At 39.6% G+C, this 24,667-nt stretch overlaps 2 protein-coding genes across 7 annotated transcripts in view; one reads left to right on the top strand and one right to left on the bottom strand.

Moving 5' to 3' along the window:
- Positions 1–24,667, top strand: part of cryba1l2 (crystallin, beta A1, like 2) — a 66,021-nt gene that overhangs the window by 39,848 nt on the left and 1,506 nt on the right. The window contains exons 2-7 of one of the 6 annotated variants that reach the window (XM_084930372.1): positions 15,280–15,431; positions 15,584–15,714; positions 17,374–17,450; positions 17,542–17,660; positions 22,338–22,479; positions 22,701–22,843. In XM_084930372.1, the coding sequence (XP_084786498.1) occupies positions 17,376–17,450; positions 17,542–17,660; positions 22,338–22,479; positions 22,701–22,843 (479 nt within the window). In that variant the 5' untranslated portion in view covers positions 15,280–15,431; positions 15,584–15,714; positions 17,374–17,375. Of the gene's footprint in view, positions 1–15,279; positions 15,432–15,583; positions 15,715–16,909; positions 17,143–17,373; positions 17,451–17,541; positions 17,661–22,337; positions 22,480–22,700; positions 22,844–24,667 lie in introns of those variants that run through there. The other 5 variants (XM_084930376.1, XM_084930377.1, XM_084930373.1 and 2 more) reach the window with 5 other exon arrangements.
- On the bottom strand, positions 7,652–12,277 carry crybb1l2 (crystallin, beta B1, like 2). Its single transcript, XM_084930371.1, has 6 exons — positions 12,075–12,277; positions 11,219–11,319; positions 10,714–10,832; positions 10,091–10,223; positions 9,838–9,980; positions 7,652–8,633 (listed from the first exon to the last, which is right to left on the bottom strand). Exons 1-6 carry the CDS (start codon positions 12,247–12,249, stop codon positions 8,462–8,464), a joined length of 843 nt encoding a protein of 280 aa, XP_084786497.1. The 5' UTR covers positions 12,250–12,277; the 3' UTR covers positions 7,652–8,461.

The following is a 24,667-nucleotide window of genomic DNA, read 5'->3' as shown; positions in this document are numbered from 1 at the left end:
TCAATGTTTCTTTTAGCAAGCAAACCTGCATTTGCAGCATTAGTAAATGTCCAACCTAACCTGCTCCACAGAATGTTAGGTTCAAGATGACATATACAGAATCACTGCTTACTAATGGATTAGTTCTCAGGGGGAAACCATGTTAGAAGATCCCTCAAACCTTAGTGTGTGGTTAGTAATAAGGTCTACAGTTTTAAAAGACTAAAGGTTTAGAAGATAAACGTACTTGCAATCAACTGGTAAACGTGAATGTGCTTATAGCCAACACCGTGGATTGACTAATCAAATCGATGACCACTTTCACTTGACCGCTTAATCCATTTGTGGGGCTAAGGGATGAGTGAAGGCAGATAAGGAAAAGACATCCTGATATCTCTTTGTTATTCATGCCCCAGAGGTCCTTATTTGTAATTGCTTTTTAATCTGCATTATATTAAATTCAGGGAAAGTAAAGCAGCTTTAGGTGCTACTAATAGAGTAACAAAGCAATTAGTTTTTTAATCAGGCATTTAAGGCAAAAAGGAAAGCAACAACTACCAGGTGGGCAGGGCTTGGCAGAGTCAACCATTTCAGTGAGTAGTATTTTCACATAAATGCAGCTGTCCCTAACGTAAGGAAAGGTCATTTGGAAGAACTGAACATATTTTATTGGTGATCAGACTCTAACGAACCATCATAGCAGGAGTCCCAGCAGTTATAGAAATTAGGACAGGACCCTTTGGAGTCTTGCTAATGGTGGTGAAGATGAAAATGAAGGCTTGAATCAGGCTTTGAATGACCAGGGTGAGGCAGAGCTGGGGAGAAGGCAGGTCGTACTAATAAGAGTCTGAAAGGCAGAATGACAGAAGAGCACTATTATTTATTTGGAATCACCCAGTGGTGAGCTAAAATATTTTATAATAGATTAAACTTGTTACGTCATGTTGTTTCCCAGGGAGTAAAAAGTGGGAACTTTACTGGAGCAATTTTCCTTTTCTGTTGGAATATTTGTCTTTGTATTTTGATTTGTGAGCTTTATTTCTCTAGAGCATGCACATGCTATAGCATTGTTTACAATTAGTATGTTGTCACGTGGTTGCTAGGCAACACAATGACTTCTTAACATCATGCCTAAAGCAGTTTTGTGTTTGTAAACTAGTTATTAAGTTAGGTTCAAACTGATATGAATCTTTTATAAAGAGTTGACTACACATGGATCAGTTTTGCCCGTTGGTAGGTTTTCTTTTAGTTAATATGTTGAAATATCATATCTGATACATATAAGAACCTTACACATATCAGATTATGAAAGGAGAATTTGTGGCTGCCATAAAATCTGGTTTATAAAAGTTAGAAAACTTTTTTAAAAATGTGTTTGATAATATTGACACATAAAATTCAGTCCATCTTTCTAAAAAGAAAGATTTGGGCTATGAATTTCTTCATCCATAGTTCCTGTACAGTCCAGATTGTCCACTCATTAAACTTATTCATCTTCTCAAACTTTTTTTTAATGCATTGGCTGCATTTTTAAAAAATATTATGCTTTATGCCTTTGTATTAAGGATAAAAAAAGGGTATAAGATAAAAAATTATCTCAAAAGCATTAATTCTGGATAGCAAGGATCGATTTCTTTGAAGCTTTATATGAACTTAGTTATTGTTTTTGTATATTTCAGTTCTAAAGTTAGTTTAAAAGTTAGTTGTCCTTGATTAATGTATTAAGAATTGCATATTTAAATGTATTTCAAATAACCTGGTACACTGAAGCATGTTGTTGTACAGACTTAACGATCACCCAGTCTGTATAACAGACTGGGTGATCGTTAAGTCGTTAAGTGGCTCAAGAGTTTGCAGTTCGTCTTGTAACCGGAAGGTTGCCGGTTCGAGCCCCGGCTCGGACAGTGTCAGTCATTGTGTCCTTGGGCAAGACACTTCACCTACCTGATGGCCAGAGGGGCTGATGGCGCGTTATGACAGCCTCACTTCTGTCAGTCTGCCCCAGGGCAGCTGTGGCTACAACTGTAGCTTGCCTTCACCAGTGAGAATGTGAGAGTGAATGAATAGTGGAATTGTAAAGCGCTTTGGGTGCCTAGAAAAGTGCTATATAAATGCAATCCATTATTATTATTAACATTTCCCATTTTGAAATGTTAATAATAATGTTTTAGGGCAGATGCCAGGAAGCCGAAGTGCCGAAGTGCTGCAGAGTTACTTTGATCTCTCTCACAGAAATCCTTGCACATTGAAAATGATGTCAAAATATGTATTTAGAGCCACTCTGCAGTTCTAAGAAAAAGAAATGGAAAACATGACAACCTTGGTGGGCCTATGTATGAAAAAGGAAAAACTTTGAGTGTTATTTAGAAAAAGAAAACATGATGTTGTTGTTAGTGTCTTCGCTAAGATGTGACTTTCAGTATTTTAGAAAACATTTTAATTGAGAACTGATGTGTAGCTGTGAGTCAAATCCCTGAAAAAAATCCAAAACATTAAAAACTCTGGTTTTACAAATTAATATATTCAATTAAGGCCACTACCCGTGTCCCATTCTTGAGGGTATGAGTCTACCCACTAACAGTTGTTTTTTTAGTTAGCAGTTGCAGCCGTTTTACATTTTAATTATTGCAAATATTGCAAATATTCTTCTAGTAAATTCATTAATAATACTGAAAATGTCTGAAATATGGAGAGCATTTAAGGACTCATTCTTTAAAATATAAACAATCTCAGTCATCTTTCAGAAAACGACTTACTGTGTCGTTAGTTTTAGTTTTACTGTCTTTGATATTGTGACCTTGTTTCATCTCTTTATGTTTTGAATCTAGCAAGAATGAATAACAGCAGCTCCCACTTCAGAAGGCTTTGTTGTTGCAACTAGGATGAAAAACTCAGAAACGAGTAAATTCTTCCAACTCTGACCCAGAATCAGTCAGTGATTACATTTGAAATGCAAAAATGTATGAATTATTAACGAGCGTCTGCAACCCACAACCCTTTAAATTTAACCTCAGGGATTCTAATTTAAGTTCAGGGACTGAACGTGTCTTAATACTTCATTCAGAGTTACTCTAAATCCCTCTCCAATAAACACACACTGTTTATGTATATGATATTTTAATCAGTGCTCCAGATCATTTCAGCAAAAATGATCACCTAAAGTGATTAGTCAGTAACAAAAAACATTTCATGGCCAAAAAAATATATTTAAAAATGCAAATATGAAAAAAGGATATAATTATTAAAAATACAAGATTAATAAAGCTTTTAAAAGAGGTTCTAACAGATTAAGCATAAAGAAATGGAAGCAGTTTTTCCAAGCTCAGTCCACACTTGCAGTGATTGCCAGTCAGTACATTGAGTCTGATATGGCCTGGAGCACCAGCCTAGCACAGAGGTGATGTAAAAAGGCAGCTTTGCCACGAGACCTTTGAATATGAACAGAAACATATCCCTCTGACGACTTTCAGGCACATAAATGAGAAAGATCGGCTTGCAGAACTGGGGGAACCTATATAGATGACAGCCGGAAGGAGCGTGTTTGGAGGCGTGGTCCCGCTCCTGAAATTCCGATACATAATCTCCAATTGTTAACTGCAGGAATTCAGAGATGCACATAATCAACTTTAAAAACTTTTCAATGATAGAACACGAGACGAGTCTGATGATGGTCAAACTTTGATCAAATGATCAAAATTTAAACTACAAATTAGTTAAACTTTGCTCAGATTAGTTTGTACTGTGTGTCTCAAAGATAGGCCTACTGAAACTTTCGTCTTGCACATCTGCCTTGTCATCCAGTCTTCATGGCCAGGCTGATATTTGGGAGGCACCAAAAATCAAAGCAGCCCTGTCCCACACTTTAAGCTTTACTGCCATCCACATACATGAGAACAAATGCACTCACCTGCCAGCTGTTACGAGGAAGAAACAATGTGTGTAAACCTGCTTTTAATCCTGTTTAACATAATAATCGATGGGGACTGATTCACTTTTCAAGTGGTCTTTAGAGGAACTCCAGCCTTTGGCAATTCTGCTCTGTCTTTATTTTTGAACCCCGGAGGTTGCCAGTTGGCTTAGCTCAGACATATTTCAACAGTGATTTCGTGGGCCTGCTAAAGAGGGCATTCCTGTCCACTCTTTGACTGCATCCTATCATTGTTGGTTCAGCCCTCACTTTTGAAATGAAAGCCATGTTATGAATGATTTGAAACAGCAAACACTGACTCATTGTGCAGCCCTGCACAACAACTGATATAGTCACCTGGGAACCTGACTTGGGCGCTTAACCTAAAATTCACATTTGCAGTTTTAAAGAAAGCAGACACATAAGCATTTGCACAACAAAAAATCCTTGTATATGTTTAATAATAGACAAATCAAACATACAAGACACGACGCCTCAGCCAGACAATTGTCTGACACTTAATCAACCATAAGTGAAAACTGAAGGCCTCAAAGAGTAGGATTGCAGGTGCATCACGCTGGATTTCATCAGAATGTGCAGGTGTTTGAACTTTAAGGACTTCTTGCATGTTTTATGATCATACAACTAGACAGCATTATTTTGACTGCAAAGAAAGGTGAATGGAAACTGTCTCTCTTTTCAACAAGGTAGTGCTGAAGGAGAGAAAAAGAAATAAGCTTCAAATTACTTCCTGGAACTGTGACATCAAATTGCCATTGTGCTATATTAGCTATTGTCCTTTTAGATTATGTCATTAGTGTCAATAATCAAATTTTGGTGTCTAATAGAAAGTAGAACAATGATCAATGGGCTGGATGTGGTGAAAACTAATGGAGGGAGATATTTCTGTACCATATCTATCATTTCTGGGTTAATAGTGATTGAATAATAGCCTAACGCTGTTTACTGAAAGCTGCCTTATTATATTTGTATGATTTCAAACACTCAGCAATACAAAAGCCCTCTTCTGTAAAATTGATGTCATTGATGATTCCCTTGATAAACCGCAAAGCATCGATATCGTGTGCAGATTACATCATGAATGATGGAGTTTGGTATCATGAATATTTCATAAGCTTGAGGGGAAGAAGAAAGCATTGCATAATTTATCACATATGGAAAAGGATGTGCTAAAATGCAGTCATATCTGTCTTTGGTGCTGACGTTGGCACAGCTGGCCATTAATGATGTCTTTGGTGAGAAAGACCTAAAGTGCTGCTGTAGACAGAGTGCTGCGGTGGCACAGATTTTGATTTTCTTTTATAGAATAACAAATTGGTCCAAATTGCTTTCCATCAGTACAAATTAAATCTGCATCTTTGGAGCAGGCATTATGCCGGGTGAATACACAGTGGGTGGACTGGGGATAGAAACTGTAAATTGCCTCTAGATGTTCTCTAAAGTAACAGATTTATTGAGATGCTGTATTCTTTGAGTTACTTGGAGTTTATGGAATCAAGAAAAGTTGATTTTCTGAGAAAGGCAGACTCTTCAGACTCTTTGGTGTGGTGTTTAAAAACAGAGTCATCAGCCACAGCATTAAAGCCTCGCCCAGTTTTGTGAACGTCTCCCCCGTGATGCCAAAATAGCTCTGATCCATGGGATGATGGACACAGGGCATTCGTTTGCCTCCTGTGGTTTCGGGTGCTGGCAGTGTATCGTTTAAGTCTCATGTGCTGTGATGTCACCTGTTTTTCTAGTTTTCTAGTTCAGGATTTTAAAAAGGGGAGTCTGTGGGGAATTTTAACAAATAGCTTTTAACAATTATTAAGTCCAAGATACCAAATATGTTTAACATTCTAGTTTGCAAGTCACACAAGTGAGCTGTTGAACTTTACAGTGTGCATGAACATTGTTTTAAATAAGAAGAGGATTTTTTTAATGTTCGGTCCTCTCTCAATGATGTTATGAATACGCAAATGTATCTATTTTAAATATATTTGCGAATGTTTCTTACGTCATGGAGAGAGCAGCACAGGTTCAACTATTCACGTTACACTTCAGAAAGTTGGTAACTGGGGCAGGATCGACTTCCAATCCCCTTGAATGACTCCTGCTCGCATGTACTTGTCTTATTATAGGGGAGCTCCGAAAAACTTTCTACTTCCAGCAAATTAATCTGAAAACAGCTTTCATCTCAAACTGTGCAGATGCACCACTCTGCACAGTGAAAGCTAAAAATCAAAAAGAAGCACAGAACCGTGTTTCTGATCTGCAACCAAGTTTTTTAGCTCTTAAAATATGAAGGGATTCTTTAATATTGATACATTGATAACCCTCTCTTGCCAACTCAGATCTAAAGTTTATTTTCCTGTTTTGTTATTTTCCCTCTCAGCTGCATGATCAAACACTTCTAGAGATCTGAGATCAGGTTGTATGTGATGTACAAATGCAGCAACCACCATTTTTTGAAGTTTGTCTTACAACTAGTTATCTAGTTGTCTTTTATGTGGATTGTGTACACCTGAGTCTCATTTCCTCCCAGTTGTCTAATCCCCATTAGCCCGCAGTGTGTGAGTATATAAAGCAGTCTAATTAAATAGCTCGATTTTTGTTAAATCCTGCATCCCTCCCGATTCCGAACTTGGCTTTTTTTCCTTTAGCCATGTGACAAAAATATACCTCGGGTTTCAAATGACAACAAATTAAACTCCATCAATTGCCGACATTTCATACTGGCATCACAAAGGTTTCTGAAACAAAGTGGTAATGAAGCTAAAATCTCTGTACATCTGATTCCAACAACCTCTGTAAAGGTTATTCAAAGATTTAGGTGTGCTGGACCAGCAGTTATGTCAAATATAGATGGAAGAACTGAATAACTCAAGAGTCCATCTGGCCTCGCTGGATGATGTGTAGAAAGTGAAGAAAGAGAATGACAATTTATTTAGACTTAGTGTGCTGAAAATCACGGTGGACTGTTTTTCCTCTTCTTTCCTTATACGATGGAGCAGATTTCCTTAAAACAATAATATCCCGGGTTCACATCTCTGACTTTGATCACAGAACTCCCACCAACTTGTTCTTCAAACTTTTTGTTTACAAAGGACAACCAGTCAGAACCAACTTTGCTTAAAGAAATAGATGAGCTGCTTTCAGGCACAGAAGAACCAAGAGGCTGCACCAGTGCACATGTGAACAGAATAGTGATTATTTTGAACTGTGAGTGATACAGAGCTACTCTAGCAGAGTCAAAGAGTAAAAACATGTTGATGGACATGACGGATCCACTTTAAGATGAGTCAGATTGTTCTGAAGAAATCTCAGGCAGTATATTTAAATGTGCAGTCAATTAAATGTGGACATTTTCATAATAGGCTGTATTATGATATTATTAGGCTCATGGACTAAAATTAGTTAGACTCCCTGGACTAACTATTCCTGAAAACCAGCTTTAATTGGCATGCGTACATCCCTTGGGCCACTCGAGGCTAAGAGAAACGAGTCACAATAGCAACAGTAATGCTGTGTTTAAACCACATAAAATTAACTTGGTGTGCTTATTACACGCTGAGTTCCCTTGTTATACACACGAGTGGCAAATGCAAATGCACAGGACTTATTTTGGAAACACTCTAATGTATTACAAGTTAGCTGATACTTATTGAGTTTCCCTGTTGTTCTTTTGTGGCTCTTTAGCCATTGAATCCAGCACAGTGTTCATCAGCTATGATAAATAGTTCCATGATAGCCATGAGAGTGCTTTAAGGCTCCACAGAGTTGTAGACAATGACTGACTCAGCTGATTCTGCTGTTGGGTGTTGCTCCCTCTGTAGACGGCGAAAAAATATTGATTGTAGTAGCTTCAATTTGAGGATCTGTTTTTACTAAATATAACAGGGTCTCATGCTGGGTTCAGTTTTTTTGTGCATTTGCTAAATATATATAAAAGTCTGTTGAATAAAATGTCATTCCAAGTAAAGCAGGTAGTGAGATGATTTATTGGGGTTTAAGGCTGGTGTGGTAGCAGGATCTGAGCAAAGAGCAGTCACCGCCATTTGTCTCTGTGGTTGTTTTCTTCTGTCTCAGTACCCCCTTCACACAAACAAACAGAAATCTACGCTGGTACCCCTTCAGTCAGGCTCTGACAGGTCGAGCGAGCGCTGACGTTGGTGAGATGTGGAATAATATATGTGAGGGGAGAGAGGGAGGGAGGGGAGGAGAGAGAGGAGAGTGGGGAGCCAGAGGCTGACAAATGGAGACAGTGAGAGAGGAAGAACAAAAATGGAGAGAGCATTTATTATCAGAAGCAGTCTCTGTGGTTAGCGTAATTATCTCCTCCTAAACTTTGAATAACTTTTCATTGGCCGTTAAATTACAACTATAAATAACAACCTAATGTACTCCCCCCATCCTGCACTCAAACCGTCAAGAGATTTAAGGACAGAGGAAACATTATTACACCCTCTCCCTCCTCCTCTCCTTCTTTGCTCTTCCTCCTCCACCTCCATCTCTGTGCCCGCCTTCGGCCTCCGCCTCTCCTCCAGTCCCTCTCTTCCTCGCCCTCGGTGGGTTTCACTTGGAGGACATGGTGTAGCAGCCGTGTGGGTGCCACTGCATGTCACGAATGCGCCTAATGGACTGCATCTGGGGGCAGCGGGCACCAAACTCATTGAAATGCCTGTAATCACCCTTCTCCAGCAGAAACTGGCTGCCACGGTAGCCGGGGAACTGGTAACCCACCCAACTGAGGAGAGAAAAAGGGAGAAGAGAGGCAAGGATAGGGAATAAATAGAGAGGGATTACAAGGTTGGACAGCAAACTGTTCAGCAGAGAAAATGTGAGGCAGCAAAAAAGCACGAGGTGAAACAGAAGCAGCAGACAAGTGAGAAACATGATGAAAGATGCTAGAAGGACACATGCTAATAATTTAGAGAGAGTAAACATCGAACAAATGATGTCATCGATCTGTTTATCGTGCTTCTAGGTGTTAAAGCACAGACTCGTCTGCCTTCCAGCTGCCTGTTTGGAGACTGCAGGTAGCAGTCCAAATAAAGTAATCACAGCAGATAAAACAACAGTGTATGCTGCCTGCCACGCCTCTGGGAGCGCAGACAGAGACATGGAGCTGCTGACATTCGTGACACCCTCATGTAGCTGCTGATGAAAAAGCCTCTATTCCTGAGCACATTCACAGACAGAGTGCTGTTTCTGTCAGTTTAAGAATGACACCACCGATGTAGAAATGGTACAAGGAGCTGGACTTTTTTTGACGCAGCTGTTGCAAAAGCAGAGTGTGGTGTTTGTGGTCAGTGCTGCTGAAAAATGCATGATTTATCAACCAGAAGGCTGGAAAAGGTAGCAGAGTTACAGCTTCACAGTCAGCCTTAAAGAAAATGCAGGTCTTCTAGATTTCTGTTTGTGCACAAGGCTGATAGCACTCATATTTGGGGCTTGAAACAGTTCAAGCCTTGGTCTTTCACACTTGGAAAAAACACCCCCAGACTGTTAAGGTTCGCTGATTAAGATGTTATACATTGTTTATTGAATTGTAAAAGAAAAGGAAGTGTAAAAACTTCATGAAAGCTGAGTTTTATGGGGTGCTTTGCTAGCTTGTTACCTCTTTGACAGCAAGACTTGTTGAAGCTGCTGCACCCAAATCAGGCCCACAACTACAAACTCTTGTTTTATACCAATGTTTCATGGTTTTGTTGGAATCACATAGCATATAGCAAGTTAATTTGCGAGCTTTGCATGTGCTGTTAAGCTGACTATTACTTTCAAAAAAGATCCAGGTTAGCTTAAGCCCTGTTTCCAGTCTTTATGCAAAGTTAAGCTAGCTGGATGTTGGCTTTAGCCTCATATTTAGCACACTACAGAGTGGTATTATTCTACTCATTTAACTCTTTGGAAAAATGCAATAAGATGTTGTAATTTCACAAACTACTCACGTTCCACAGCTGACCATGATGCTGCCCACCCTGTCAGTGAAACCATAGGAAAACAGGCTGGGAACGTCATCATCCATGATTTCCATCTTGCGGCCCTTGAACTCTCCAACCTCATACAGGCATATCTTGTGCTTCTCGGGATCCTGCAAGGTGGCGGGCACGAGGAAGGAGGAAAAGAGAATAAGGATGTAAAGAAGGCAAATAAAAGTAGAGCAAACTTCTACCAGTTGAGTGGCTGGAACATAGGACTCACCATGCGGACAGGCCTGAAGGACAGCAGGTAGTCATTCTTCTGGCAGTTGCTCCAAGAGTCCCAGCGGGGGTACTCGCCCTTCTCCAAGATGAACATTTCTCCACAGAAGTTCATCTGCTCAAAACCCACGAAGCTGAGGACGGGGAAAAGGTCAAGAGGAAGAAGAGGAAGGAGAGTGATCATTGAACGTCCCTCAAGAAGAGTCAGCTCACTGATCACACTCAAATGAATGAGCTGACTCCTCTTGAGGAGTGTGCAGCTTGTAAAAATCTTATAGCATCTTGGCCTCTGCTGCTTTGATTTTTAAATGTGTCCCTTGTTGCACTACTCCTTATCTCCTTGCTTATATTTTCTTTTATTAACTGACATACTTCCATCACTTGTGCTTTGTGTGCTTTATTATGTTAGCAGCCAAAGTTCTCTGCATTGCTGTACTCTCTGCAAAATCACCCGGGATAAAAGCATCAGCATAATGCCAAATGCAAAGTGGGGAAATGTCGCATAATGGTGGAGTGTAGCTGCTAAATCACCTGCTCTTCTCTTAGAGGAGTGTGGGTGCTGCTGGGTACCACACTAGTACATGTGGGTGTATACGTGTCACAGCACGCAATCGGAATACTTACGGCCCACAGTCGACACGCAGGGAGCGCACCTTGTCCATGCCCAAGTCACACACGTTCATGCACTCGCCGTTGATCTCAATACAGCGGCCCTGGAAATTCTCCTGGTCGTAAACCCACATCTGAACGATTGCAGTGGGGAGCAAAGAAAATAGGAATGGAGGTCACTGAGGTAGGTTCAGATTCAAGGGAAGATATATGAAGCAGGAAGTGTGACACGGGGAGATAAAGATGAAGTGCCAATGTTGTTATGACAGCTACCTCCACAGTGATTTAACACACTGGGGGTTTTTTCTGTCAGTTATAGTTATCAGCCACCCCCTCAAAGAGCTATAAGAACCAGCAGGTCGCGCTAACAGACGTCAGCTCACAAGGTAAACTGTTACAGTGGTGTGAGGCCAGCTGCTTCCCACTGTGTGAAAAATACTGTATGCTGTATTTGTGATGTTTAATCATCTGTTTTACGTGTGTGTGTGTGTGTGTGTGTGTGTGTGTGTGTGTACTGTACCTTGTAAGATGTTAAGCCCATCTCAGACGTCTTGGTCTGAGCTGCTTTCCCATCAGTCTGGGAAGCAGACTTGGATTTCTCTCCTCCAGCAGACATGACGACTGGGATAAAAAAAAGAAGCTGTTATAGCTCTAGTTTGACTTTTACTGTCACGCTAAGAGGTTGTACAAAAATTCTTTACTTGAGAATAGGGTCTAATGATTTGTTATTCAAGAAACAAGACCTTTAGCTTTCACATGTTCTGTTGAAGTTGAATTAGGAATGACCAAAAATAGCAAAAATGAGGGTTGTTCTTTACAGACTCTTTTCTTTATACATTCGTTATTTTTACCTTCCTGTTAGAAAAAATGAATGCCCTCAGCTCAGAAGGTTCAAAGATTCATACATCATTTCTGTACAGTTTCTAAGCATGCTGCATTTACAAAGCTGGCACATGTGTGTTGAAGTAATCGGCATTAAAAGAACCAATCAGAAAATGTCCCAAAAACCTTTACACAACTAACATCTACTTCACAACAAAAGCTAAAAAAAAACACTCATCAAAAGCAGATTTTAGTAGGTTGAAGCTTTTCTTGGCTCTGAGTCTGAAATGTTGCACTTTCAATGCAGCATTTGTGAAACCAGCTTGATTCCCAGATCCCCATTGGAATTTAAAATGTAAACATTAGTTTCTAAACTCCGGTGCTTTTTCCTGAATATGCCCAAGTGCATTTACTGACAGCTGCTGGCTGCATACGAATTACACATTTTCGCCAACATTTGACTTCAGTTATAATTAGCTTCCTAGATTGTCCTCTGGGTTAGTGAAAAGTTTCTATCTTTCTGTTCTGTTCTGTATGTTTGTCCACTGTCTTACCTGTGGCTGTGTGTGCGTAAAGGAGTAGACTCAGGCCTGAGACTGGTGGTCTGTGTGAGAGTGCGCGGGGCCCCTCGTCGCTTTTATACGCTGGCGCCCAGAGAGAGGGGATTATAGACACAGAAACAAACTCGCTGAGCTCACAGCCCCCACAGAATAGAAATACCCCCATCATCAAAGAGAGAGAGACGGGCAGAAAGAGAGACAGAGCATATGGGTGAAATAATATGAGGAAGAAAATATGACAAACTCAGATATATCAACATATGTTCGACCTCAGATGACTTAACCGCATCTAGAGATATAATCAGGATCGACTTTTGTTTTAGCCAAATGCTAAAACAAGCAAATTTTGAGAATTTTGAATTTCAAATGAAATCAAATACATTTTTGTGTTCAATTTTTTTCTTGTCGTCAGTGATCTGCTACATTTTGATAGGTTAACAAAAGACAAAGTAACCTTATAAAAGCTTGCTCATTGTATGAACTCGTGCACTGAGTGAAAGAAATGACAGTCCAGCTGGAGTAACATGAGATAATGCACTTTTCTACGCCCTTACAGTTTCAGTGTAATGACAGCCAAGCTGACCAGGTTCACATTAATGAGCCTATTGCAAAATCATTCCCTCCTGTTCCCTTCAGTGCTATAAAAAAAAGAGGCGCTGGGAAAAACAATAACAGGAAAAACAATAAGCTGTGAGAAGCAATAACGGTCCAGTGCCTGCACCTCAGGGTGAGCAAAGAGGTTCAAGGTTTGCATGGACAATAATCTGATTCTGTCTCTGTTCATCTCAGTAGGAGAAGGCTTTTATATCAAAGCTTTGCCTTTTTTCCCTGTATGGGTCAGTAAAATATTACAGTGAGTGTTAGCTGGAAAATGTAAAAAGTGTTTGAGATGTTTATTTCAAAGCACTCACAAGAGAACAAGCAAAACAGTCGTAGTTGTAGCAGTCGAGGTCGCGTGTTGTGCTTCATCAAGGCTTCAGATGACGACAGGAGGGAAATAGGAGGTGCAGCTGAGTGCCACATGAGATTGTGAGCATTCAGATAAAACCATTCATGTCTTCAATTCAATGTTCAGACTTATTAATTTTGAAACTTGAATTTGCTCAAATCATTACGCTCAATTAAGCATCATTGAAAGGTCAGTGAAGGAAGTGATGCAGGAGTGAATCAGACCCAGTGAAGTGGCTGAGGACTGCAGAGAGTCTCTTGAAGGAGAAAAACAAGGGAAGCAGGAAACAGCACAATAATACACATGAAAATGGATTTAGCAGAGCCGTGGAGGGTCTGTTAGCTGGTTCTGGGTTTAAACTGATTGGGGTATTGCATGTAGGTGTCTTCCCACACTCCAAAGACATGTTGGAGACAGATGGACAGAAAACAATTTCTATAAGCAAAAGTGAAAATAAATTATAGGCCTTGGTGGTGCAGTGGTTAGCAATGTCGCCTGAACCAGCCGGAGTCTTTCTGTGTGAAGTTTGCATGTTCTCGCTGCACCTTTATAGGTTCTCTCTGGGTGCTACAGGTTCCTCCTAGAGTCTAAAGACATGCATGTTACATTAACTGGCGAATATATTTCACTATAGGTGTGACTGTGAGTGTTATCTGTGTGCAGATTGAATTGTTTTGTTTCTGTTCTGGTTAGAGAAAGCTTTAATGTTTTCTGAACAAAGTTGTACACTCTGTTGTATGATATTTTCCTTTTTTAACTTCCTGCATACAATACCCTTCAATACCCCTCTAGATCAAGATTCTTCAAGAATCTTTATTTTATTATATTTAAACCCATAAGATGGTTCATGTAATCCAATAGTCCAATGCATTGTTTTTGTAAATGGATAAACTATTTCCAGCTGTTCTGAAATTATTTGAAAATTTTGTTCTGATGACCAGTTTTTCTTTTAGCATAATAAACTTATTTTAGATAACACAGTGTGCTGTTGGAACACAGAAGTGATGGCTGCTGAAAATATACCTGTGTATGTTTCATTAAATTTAAGTTACAAGCTATGATTATTGAGTCCATTAATTATTATTTACAAACCTTCTGAATAGTGACATATTATAATAGATGAAAGCAAACTGACTTCTTTCAAAAACAGAGCCATGTCCAACTGGCCGTAAACATACAAGCAGTTGTGTATATAATAAAATTCCTGTTACATTTACATTTTAAAGCAGGAAATTAATGCATTTTTCAGCATAAATCTCTTTGTAACAACCTAACACAACTTCAAATACTATGCAGTATTTATGCAAGAGGCAGTCTTTATACAATATAAAGTCAGATCATACATGCAAGGCATGTGTACTAACATGTTTTAGTAGATCTGGCATCGAATAATGAAATAGCCAACAAAACTGTGACATTTTCCATGTGCTTTGATAAAAGATCCTCTTCAAAGAGCCCATTGATCGATATGTGGAGCACAGCGGATGCACCTCCACAAATGTGAAATACTCTGAATAATGGCTGAATACTGGTTTGATTGATTTTTCTTACTTGGGGAAAATATGCTAGATTAGCTTTGCCTTTACTGACATTGTATGCTTTACTTTTCATACATAGGCTTGTTTTTATATCCCGTGTTTAACAAAGACAGCCCATTTTGCTAAATGACTCAAATCCAGTTTCATCCCCTTCACCTGGAGCTTTTACAACAATTTCTACAATGACTGAAAAACCATCTACTGAACCCTCTATGTGTCTATTTTTCATCATATAATTTGTGAAGCTGACATTTACAGCACAGCACTAAAAAAACTTCTCATATGTGTATCAGTGAAATGAAAGTTTAGTTAATTATAGTTGTGAGTCAACTTAGTTTGTATAGTTATTTCTATAATTTCACTATTGCCAAATATACCTCAAAGGTCTTTACAGTGTGTACAGCAGACAACACCATCGGTCCTTGTTGCCTAAAACATGAAACCTGTTTCAGATGGTTGGGTATATATATATATATATATATATATATATATATATATATATATATATATCAGAAGAGAAAAGACGGTGGAGGCAAGGCTATGCCGTGGCCACGTATGGCTGCTAGTTGAAGTGGGCCACTGGTGTTTATTGACGTTGACAGAAGTAGTAGGATGAATTCTGAAGTGTACAGAGCTGATCAGACAGTGCAAATTGATATTGAAAAGTGCAAGATTGTCACTTGATCTCAGCCCAATAAAACATGCTTTTCAGTCACTGAAGACAAAACTGAAGGCAGAGAAGCCCACAACACAGCAGCAACTGAGGGCAGCTGTGGCCTGGCAGAGCATCTCACTGGAGGACACGCAAAATTTCGTGATCTAGATGGGTTTTAAATGTCAGGTAGTCGCTGACTGCCAGTCCAGGTATTAAAAATAATGATTACATTTAAAATATTTTTGTCCAATTAGTTTTGAGCCTCTGAAAATACGACTATTAAATATTTAATGTGATACTTTTGTAAAACCCCTTCTGCTAACAGTAACAAGTATCAGATTTCATGTTTTTTTCCCCAAAGGTCTGCTTAATGCTTTCTCCCTCCAACACCCAAATGAAACCTCTGTCCAGCCTCATTCATGTCTTTCACGTAGAACAGCAGATCGGAGCACTTTGTCCAAGACAAGTTTCTTCTGGACAAATCCACACAGTGTGAGTAAATTTTTTTAGAGCACAGCATGATAAAAGCTGGGAGTCGTGACTTAGAGGTCTTTGAGTTAGCCACTGCCTTTTCATGTGTGTGTTTTGTGTGTGTTTGCCTGTGTGATGTTAAACATGTTAAGGAGAATTTGAGGCTCTGTTGATGAAATGTCAAGCAGCAAGGGGCTGACCGAAGGAGGTGGATGTTGCTGTGGTGACTGCAGTCCTACGTTTAAAACAACTGAAGGGTCAAAACGATCTGACAAAAGCTCGCAGTGATGTCAAAACGACTTTCCTTGTATTTTTTCACAACTTTTATGCTTTCTTTTATAGAATCTATATTACATGTATTATTAATTAACAGTTATCAATAACGTATTGAATTTAATTATTCGGTCCCAATTTCCTCCACTTTTGGAAGCCACCATTTAAACAGACTCCCCGGATGACTCTCCAAATCCTCCTCATTCTCTGCCTATAGCCCCGGCCATTGTTGCTCTATACGATGGCACTGCTGACCTATACGAATAGACTAAAAACAGCCACGCATTCATCGCCCGCATCTCTGTGACTGCGCTCTATATGATCTGCTGAGTCGACAGGCCCCATAGGGTTACAAAGAGAGAGAGAGAGAGAAAGAGAGAGGGAGGTAAGGGGGTGGGCGTGTGGGGGACATGGAACGCGAGCAATGAGCCCGTGCGTAAATTCGCAGTTGCGCGTGCACAAACCGTTTTTACGCACGACCCCAGGAGCGATCACCTGCGGCAATTTTCCCATACTTACCGGAAGTTTTCCTCAAGCTACCTTCAAAATAAATGTTGAAGGGCTCCACATATTAGGCGTCGATATGATTAATATACAAAATACACTCAATATTTGCGAAGTGATTATTTTATTTATCTTCTATAAGCAAAATTTACTAATCTCAGAACTTAAAGCTGATGACTTCAGAATGCTTGCTGCTGATGCTGTGAAAGTGATTCAGTAAGTTGTAAATTTGTTTGAATCAGAATAAACAAGCAGGAATAAAAACAACACTAACTTGAGGACTTAAAAATGTAACTGAATATGTCGGCAGGTTAGCTTCTCTGTGACAAGCTGATAGAAAATAATAATAATAATTATTATTATTATTATTATATAATAATAATAATTTTTTATATATATATATATATATATATATATATGTACATTCTAAGAGTTTAGAGAGCTAGTGCTGTACTTTAATTTTGAAGAATTTAGCCGGAAGACATCGGTCATGTTCCTGTCCTACTTCAAACACTCACCGCTTTCACGTCATTGGAAAAGAAGGGCGGCACGCGCACACTAACGAGCATGAGCATCCCGCGTGAACGCCAGTATAAAATAGAACCTCCAGGTTCAGACCAAAGTCTATGCAAACAGCATTTAGAGTGTGAGGAGTGTCATCAGCGCATCCAGGTAAGATGACCCGGAAATTTCCTGCTTCAAAACTTTCCCACGGGGGTGGTTTAATTGATTAAACGGGCCTGATTGGTCCTATTGCAGATATGAGAAGGTGGAGGTTAAATTTATACAGAAAGAAATCTCAAACAGAAACTGTTGCTGTGATTTTAAAAACTATTCCAGACATGCTGCATTTTAATGCTTGTACATATTCTCATCCATGCTCTTTATCTCTCTTTACTCTAGAAATGAATAGAGTCGTTAGAGCCCACATGACCTCACCTATGATGTTCCCTAGAATGGACACTGCTCCTTTCTTTAAGGTGAATTCACACACTTTTTATTTACACTCATAAATGTAAAGTGTAAACATGCCCAGCTTCACCCATTCTCCGTGTCTCCCCCCGTGCACAGGTGACTGTGTTTGAGCAGGAGCATTTCCAGGGCAAGTGTCTGGAGTTCACTTCTGAGTGCTGCAACATCCACAACTGTGGTATGGACAACATCCGCTCCATCCGAGTGGAGAGTGGAGCGTGAGTCACACAGCCTGTACGCCTGCAAGTCTCTGTGGACAGCTGACTGTGTGTGTGTGTGTGTGTGTGTGTGTTTATGTAATTGTGTTTCTGTGATACAAGGGTAGAGAATGAGGCACCCACTACCAAACATGCCACCACGAAGGCCACTGCATCCTACATGTAGGGTCCACACACCAAGGCAGTAATGGGGGATGAAAAGGAGTCTTTTATTTTAAAGACATTCAAATTGCTTTCACCATTTCTGGCTTTAAAGGCTGTTATACATTCCTCATCATTTATTCTTTAAGGCCACATGAGTGGTTTTATTTTTATAGCTTGCTGTGCACCTTTTTTTTCATTGCGTGTATGTGAAGGTCAGTGTCAGGATCTCTCAGATAAAGATGATGCTTTTAGAAAGAACTATCTGTTTAGAGTAGCTTTAAAAAAATGATATCCATTATGTACCAGTGCTGTTATAATAACCTTTCGTGAAGCTTTACTGGACTGGAAACACTTTGTGTTACTCAGATATTTCAATTTCTTAATGAGTTTAGATATTTTAGAGTGGGGATGTCAAACATAAGCCCTGGGGGCCCTAATCAACCCACCAAGGACGGGTACACTGGACAGCTTTAAAAAATGTGAAGGACTGTGCAGATTTTTAACTTTTTACTGTATTTTCATAGGTTTTACAGCTTCTTCTATTCATAAAGACCTCCTCTGTTGTCCTTCGTACTACAAAGTAGTGAATTAACAGGCAATAAATTATTATCTACTGTAAAACTTCATTAAAAGTGTGAGTTAATAAAAACTTTATGTTTTATAAATATGGGGCAGTCTAGTTAATGAGCTACCAGAACTTTTACAGTAATTTTACATATTGATTATGGAAAAACAGACGTACTGTTGGAATTGCAATTTTATTTCTTTAATTCTACATTAGTTCATCTCAGGGATTAAATATTTAGTTCAGTGTCCTTCACTGGTCCGGCCCACTTAAGATCAAAGTGTATGTAAAACAAGTTTGACATCCCTGTTGTAGAGTTTGGAGTTATCCGTGGTGAGAAGTAAGTTGAGTACCTGCTTTGAAGTACTTGAGCAGAGTATTTCTATTTATATGAGTTTATATTTCTACTCCTTTTGGTATCAAAATATCGTGCTAATTTTCAGCAACAAATAGATGAACGTGCTGATTACCCAACCATCATAAACCATTAAATAACCAACTACAGAAGTTGTAAAGGAATCGTCTATTTAAGAGACAAAAATCTGAATTACATTTTAAAATTATCCTCTTGCCTGTGATGCTCCGTGTGCATGTACATGATTTTTCTTTTAATTATAATGAAATGAGTTGCTTGCTTTGTCCAAAGCTCCAGAAAATGCACTGGGCTGTTCTGCGGACAGGAGCAATGGGCCCTTCCAGAAATCATGACCCAAACACAAACAAAACAAAAGCCACAAGCAATTTTGTTCTGAAAGATTTTATGTAGGACATATTTTCTTCATTCACCAGCCAAGAGTGGGTGCAGCTAGCTAACATTAACACAGCTGAAGGGGGACACCCTCCTTTCACACTGTCAGGATAGAGACTCTTCTGTGCGGTGAGGTTAGCGGTGGCAGTGGACAGACAAGAAAACTGTTCACAACAAGTATTTTGGGCTTTTTTTTTAAGACTTCATTTGATTTTTGGGTGAACTATTCACTTATAATTGTGATTAATAACTTTTTCCCCCTCCATCTGGAGAAAAGAGTGACGTATTTCAAATCTTTCAAATTCCTTGTAGCTGTTTTTCGTCTTACCTGGCTCTCACTTTCTGGCTTTTTAGTTCACTAGCTAACTGCTAACGGGTGTTTTTAAAGCCTTTATTGCAAAAGAAAATATTGATAGTTAAGCACAAATGTACATTTGCAACATGCTGTTGAATACTGGGCTAAAATTTGCTGTAAAGTTCTGAAAAACAGAGCAGAGCCACACATTCAATCAGTAGCTCCTGTTGTTTTATCATTAAAAGGACTGATCCACTTTTCATTTTCCACTTTAAAGGACACTTTACAGGTTAAATAGTTTTACACTGTCATGATACATTTATCTTAGGTTTAAACTCAGCCAGCCCAGGAGTAATCAGTAGCCCTCACCATCCTGACTCGTGGATTCAAACATTATGTTCTTGGTTGAGCATGAACGTGTGTGACATTTCCGTCATTTGCAGATTTGTTTGTGTTTATGTAAAACATAACAAGAAGCTCATTTTGATCATATATCCTTAAGGACTTTAATGTGACCCACATATTTGTTCCTAAAATGTATAGAAATGTATCAGTTTTATCAGTGTCAGAAATGTGTCAGAAAGTTTTATCAGACTCACAACTTGAACTGTGAGGCTCAAGTTGTGATTCCTAAAGGAAAGTGTAGTCCCTTCCTCTGTAAATAATGCAGCTGTCTGCTGGTGACGTCTCACAGGATCAGAAAGTCTTTGGACTTCTCTTAATTTAGGAGCAGAGCACTAGATGTAACGCTCTGGGACATTTATGCATGTATTTATTCTTAACGCTGAGTGTAAGAGCAAACTTGTGTCTGACGCACTTAGGACCAAATCATTGCTGCTTGTATCCTCATACGTAACCGCCCAGGCCTTAGTCATGGTGTGTAAAGCCTGCCAGAGTAGTGATTCTCCAAACACATGCTGCTTTCGCCAGTTCTATCTTATCAGTGGAAAAATACACTGAAAAGTAAAAGATGGCGAGCACTGCTTTTCACTAACAGTGCAGTGTCAGCTATTTGTACTCCCTTCCTCTGTGCAAATGTGTTACTATTTTGTGGGAACAAAAGTGGGGACTTAAAACTATATACCAGTTTTTAAATTGCGTTGCAGAGTCATGATAAAAAAAATATACGCAATGTTTTTTCCTGAATACTATCACTATGTTTACTGCAGGAGGAGACAGTAAAACTGCGTTTTCTAAGGAAAGCACCCAGAAGTACTCTCTGCTTGCGAACAAAATCAAAAAAACCCTTTCCTATTGATGGAAAATTTACCATGTCGACCAATCAGAAAATGATTCTATTAATTCAAGTCACATGCACAATAGTCCCCGTTGGTCACTTTTATCAAAAGGCACAGACTATTGAAAAATGGGCAATGTGACAGCGCCTCAAAATGTCGAGACATCTCGAACTCTCTCGGCTGACCTGGGGAGGGTCAAGTAAAGTTCACTTAAGTGTTTCTATCAAAAATACTCCTCAAAAATTGTTTGGCAGTTTTATTGTGTGGACACAACTCAGATTTTGGTTGCAATTTTTATCTAAGACTAATTTAATTGTAAATAGATACTTAAAAACATTGTGTTGCAGCGGTGCAGTAAGCACAGAAAATAACTTTATCTGCCTGAGCTGGAGACGGCAGAGCTGAAGATGCTTAGATTTTTGTTGGGAGTGACCAGGAGGGACAGGATCTGAAATGAATATAACCGAGGATGTAGAGAGCCAAGGCTGAGGCCATGTTGACATGTGCAGAGGAGGGCTAGAGGATATACTGGACAAAGGATGTTAAAAATGGAACTGCCAGGCAGGAGAAACGAGGAAGACCACAGAGAAAGTTTGTAGATGTATTGAAGGAGGACATATGGGGTCGGTGTAACAGAAGAGGATGCTAGGGTCAGGGGGAGACGGAGGCAGATGATCCGCTGTCCCTAGCATCCTCTAAAAGGAATAGCTGAAAGAAGAAGATTGTAGAGTAGTGATCCAAATTTTTAGACTATTTAAAATGAACTACAGGAGAGTAAAAATACCATCAAACATTGTAGCTTGAATACTTCCCCTTTTATCTGTGTTAATATACATTCTTTCAGATACATTTACAGAACATTATCTGAACACTGGGGGGAAAAGTTGAGCTGAAGCTTCTTTTAGTTTGTTGATACATTTTTTATGAAGTATTGATTTGGGTACAAAATCCCATTTCAGAGCAGGTAGGAAAAAACACTGACAGCTGTTTGGTCAATAAAAAAACCAGAAGTTGCAGTGCATTGTGTAACGTTCTCTCCATTGTCTTTAAAAAATGTATGTTAGTCAGACTCAAGACAGGCAGTCTTTTATTCACAACTTTTTCTTTCTCAGACATCATTTGGTGGGGAAAAAAACACTTTCAGGATTGTTTTTCACTTTTTGGTCCTTTGTCTTGTAGGAATAGGATGACATGTGGGACTGCACAACAATTTTATCCTTGGTGTTTTTGAAGTTCAAACATATCAAACATTCAGATCTCTCTGAATTAAAATGGTAAATGGTAAATGGCCTGCATTTGTATAGCGCTTTTCTAGTCCCTAAGGACCCCAAAGCGCTTCATTAGTACATATTAACGCATTCTTGCTCCACATTAAGTCTTGTTAATGGCTGATAACTCATTGTGGGAAAGTTACATAAGCCGCTGATGATGGCTGACCTGTTGGTTGTAAATATGAGTTCGAGAATTCTGTTTTTAATTTTGCATGTGTGCAAAAACAGAAAAAAAAAATCCAAAATAGGACACTCACAGCTTACGACATGATGCATCAGCACTCATGAGGCTGACGAGCAGGCCCTCTCATCCTGTCTGATGTCACTTGTCTGATTTATGTTCAGACTGATTTCAAACTGTGCTGATTACCATTTTTGCTCTGATATTTTTTACCTCTGCCACTCTTTTTTTCCAGCTGGGTGGGTTTTGAGCACCATGATTTCCAAGGCCAGCAGTTCATCCTGGAGAGGGGCGAGTACCCCAACTGGGAAGCCTACAGCGGCTCTCTGTCCTACCACACCGAACGCTTCATGTCATTCCGCCCCATCTACTGTGCTGTGAGTAGCAGCAGAGGGAGGAAAGGGTTGGGGGATACAAAAATGAAAGGGTACAAGATAAGCGGGAGTGAGAGAGATGATGATAGTGAGTGACAGAAGGTGCAGTGAGCCACACAGCGGGTGACTGAGACAGCTCAAAAATAGAAATGAGACAGCTCACAGCTAAATCTGTGCTCCCTCTGCGCTAAAATTAGTCTGTTTCTTTTTCTCTATTTCCAAAGTCTCACCACAGCAGCCGTATGATGATCTTTGAGAGGGAAAACTTCATGGGGCGTTGCACCGAGCTGTGTGACGACTACCCCTCCCTGGAGGCCATGGGCTGGTTCATGCCCGAGGTGGGCTCCATGCATGTGCAGTGTGGCGCGTAAGTCAGACACGTTCCTCCGTAAATCTTCAAGTTTAGGTTTAAGTAAAAGCCAACATGAGTGGCTTCAAAGATGCTTGCTCTCCAAGTGCTTGCACATTGGGGATCGTTGGGCATCTCTTCATAATGTTTCCATTACAATATAAAATACTTTGGGGAGTAAATAAAACTGATTTGAAACCAGCTGCATAGATAGAGGAGAGTAAAATCCATTAAGAACTGAGACTAAAAACACACCCTGATTTACATGGGCCTGACTGTACATTATATCTTTAATTTGTGCCTCCTCGCCTCGTCTCCACCTTCTGACTGTGACCTAGAAATGATCTCAGATGTCAGTACTGAAAATTGTGTCAGTTACTAAAATGCACCGGAGAGGAGAGAGAGGAGGCTGCAGGTCTTACAAAGACCAAGTGTTTTTACCTCGGATTTTTAAAAAAAAGAATATTTTGTTTTAATAGGTTGTTTCAGTGATTTAAGGTGGTCAGCTATGTGACCAAAGCTTCTGTCCTTCAACTTTTCTGTGTAATTTAAAAAACAAAGTTTTCTTTCGATAGAGTAGATCACAGTTACATCTGAGATCATGAACTACAGCACTATTAAAATTGTAGCTAATAAATTCATGATCGTGTTGTGTCACATCATGTTGAATTGACATTACTTTAAAATTAAGCCCCAATTGTAAATATGTCTTAAATGCATGTGTGAAAAAGGCTTCACTGTCAACGTTCCGAGCAAGACTTTATTCTCTTCTAGGAGACATATTTTTATTTTAAAATACACGCTTAGTGCTCTACATTTCACACATGAGCTTCAACAAAAGGTTGAGAGAATAAAACTGAGGCTCTGTTCCAAGTTATCTTTTTGAAACGTGGATCGCAGAGCAGGAGATGCTTTGCGTCAGCAGTGCTGTCAGTGATGTTTAGGTGAAGATGCTCGCCGATGCACACTCTGAGCAGTGTTTTAGGGAGTTAACAGTGTAACAACTCAGAAGAGAGGAGACTGTAGAGTAAATATATAATCCAAGCTTAGATCGTACAGTAGCCAGAAGTCAGTCAACAAAGCAACAAACGGGCAAAAACAAAGAAGAAAAAGTGAGAAATACTAGCTGCAGAACGCTGCAAAGTCTGAGTGCGCAGAAGTAAGTAATTAGCTGATGAGAAGCAGGTTCGACTAGGTAAACACAGATGATGCTAATGTGGGCGGGGCAGATCATTACAAATGTGGAAGAACTAACAAAACGGGGGAAGTAAAACTTTCTGAACACAAAAATATCCCTAACCGCGACGGGCAGGTGATAAACTCTCTAGCATCTGGTCTGATTGTGTCAAGCATTTGCGCTGTCACGTGTATGTATGGCATGTGAAGTATAGAAAAGTTCAGAGAGCTACTTTCATTCAGCTTTAAAAGGATGACACAGTTATTTTTAACACAGTTAACAGAGACGGTTGTGTGAATCAGGCAACTGCTTTGGCCAACTGGGAAATATCTCAGCCTGTAGCGTGACATTCAGTCTTTTCTAGATGTCCATGTTTCCCCTGGGGTGAAGTGCAATATCTTTTTATTATCATCTTCAGCCTGGCCTCTGCTCTTTTCTTTATGACAGAATGTCTGCAAAAAAAAAAAAACAAACATTTTAATGAGCATGCTAAAATAAGAAGGGTCTACACGGTCTGCTTATCAGGGTAGCGGCTCGTGTGCCGATGTGACAACCTCTCACATTTCTGGTGTGTCCTGTCATATCAACTGCCGGACTTTGGTGTTATTTATTATGAGTGTCACAGCCTCAAAGAGCAGCTAACATGACATATTTTTGTTTACACA

The sequence above is a fragment of the Perissodus microlepis genome, chromosome 6 (assembly GCF_051167445.1).
Source record: "Perissodus microlepis isolate ML-2025 ecotype Zambia chromosome 6, ASM5116744v1, whole genome shotgun sequence".
In the NCBI taxonomy this organism is placed as follows: Eukaryota; Metazoa; Chordata; class Actinopteri; order Cichliformes; family Cichlidae; genus Perissodus; species Perissodus microlepis.
The sequence above is the reverse complement of the archived record's forward strand: the minus strand, read 5'-3'. Positions and strand labels throughout refer to the sequence as shown.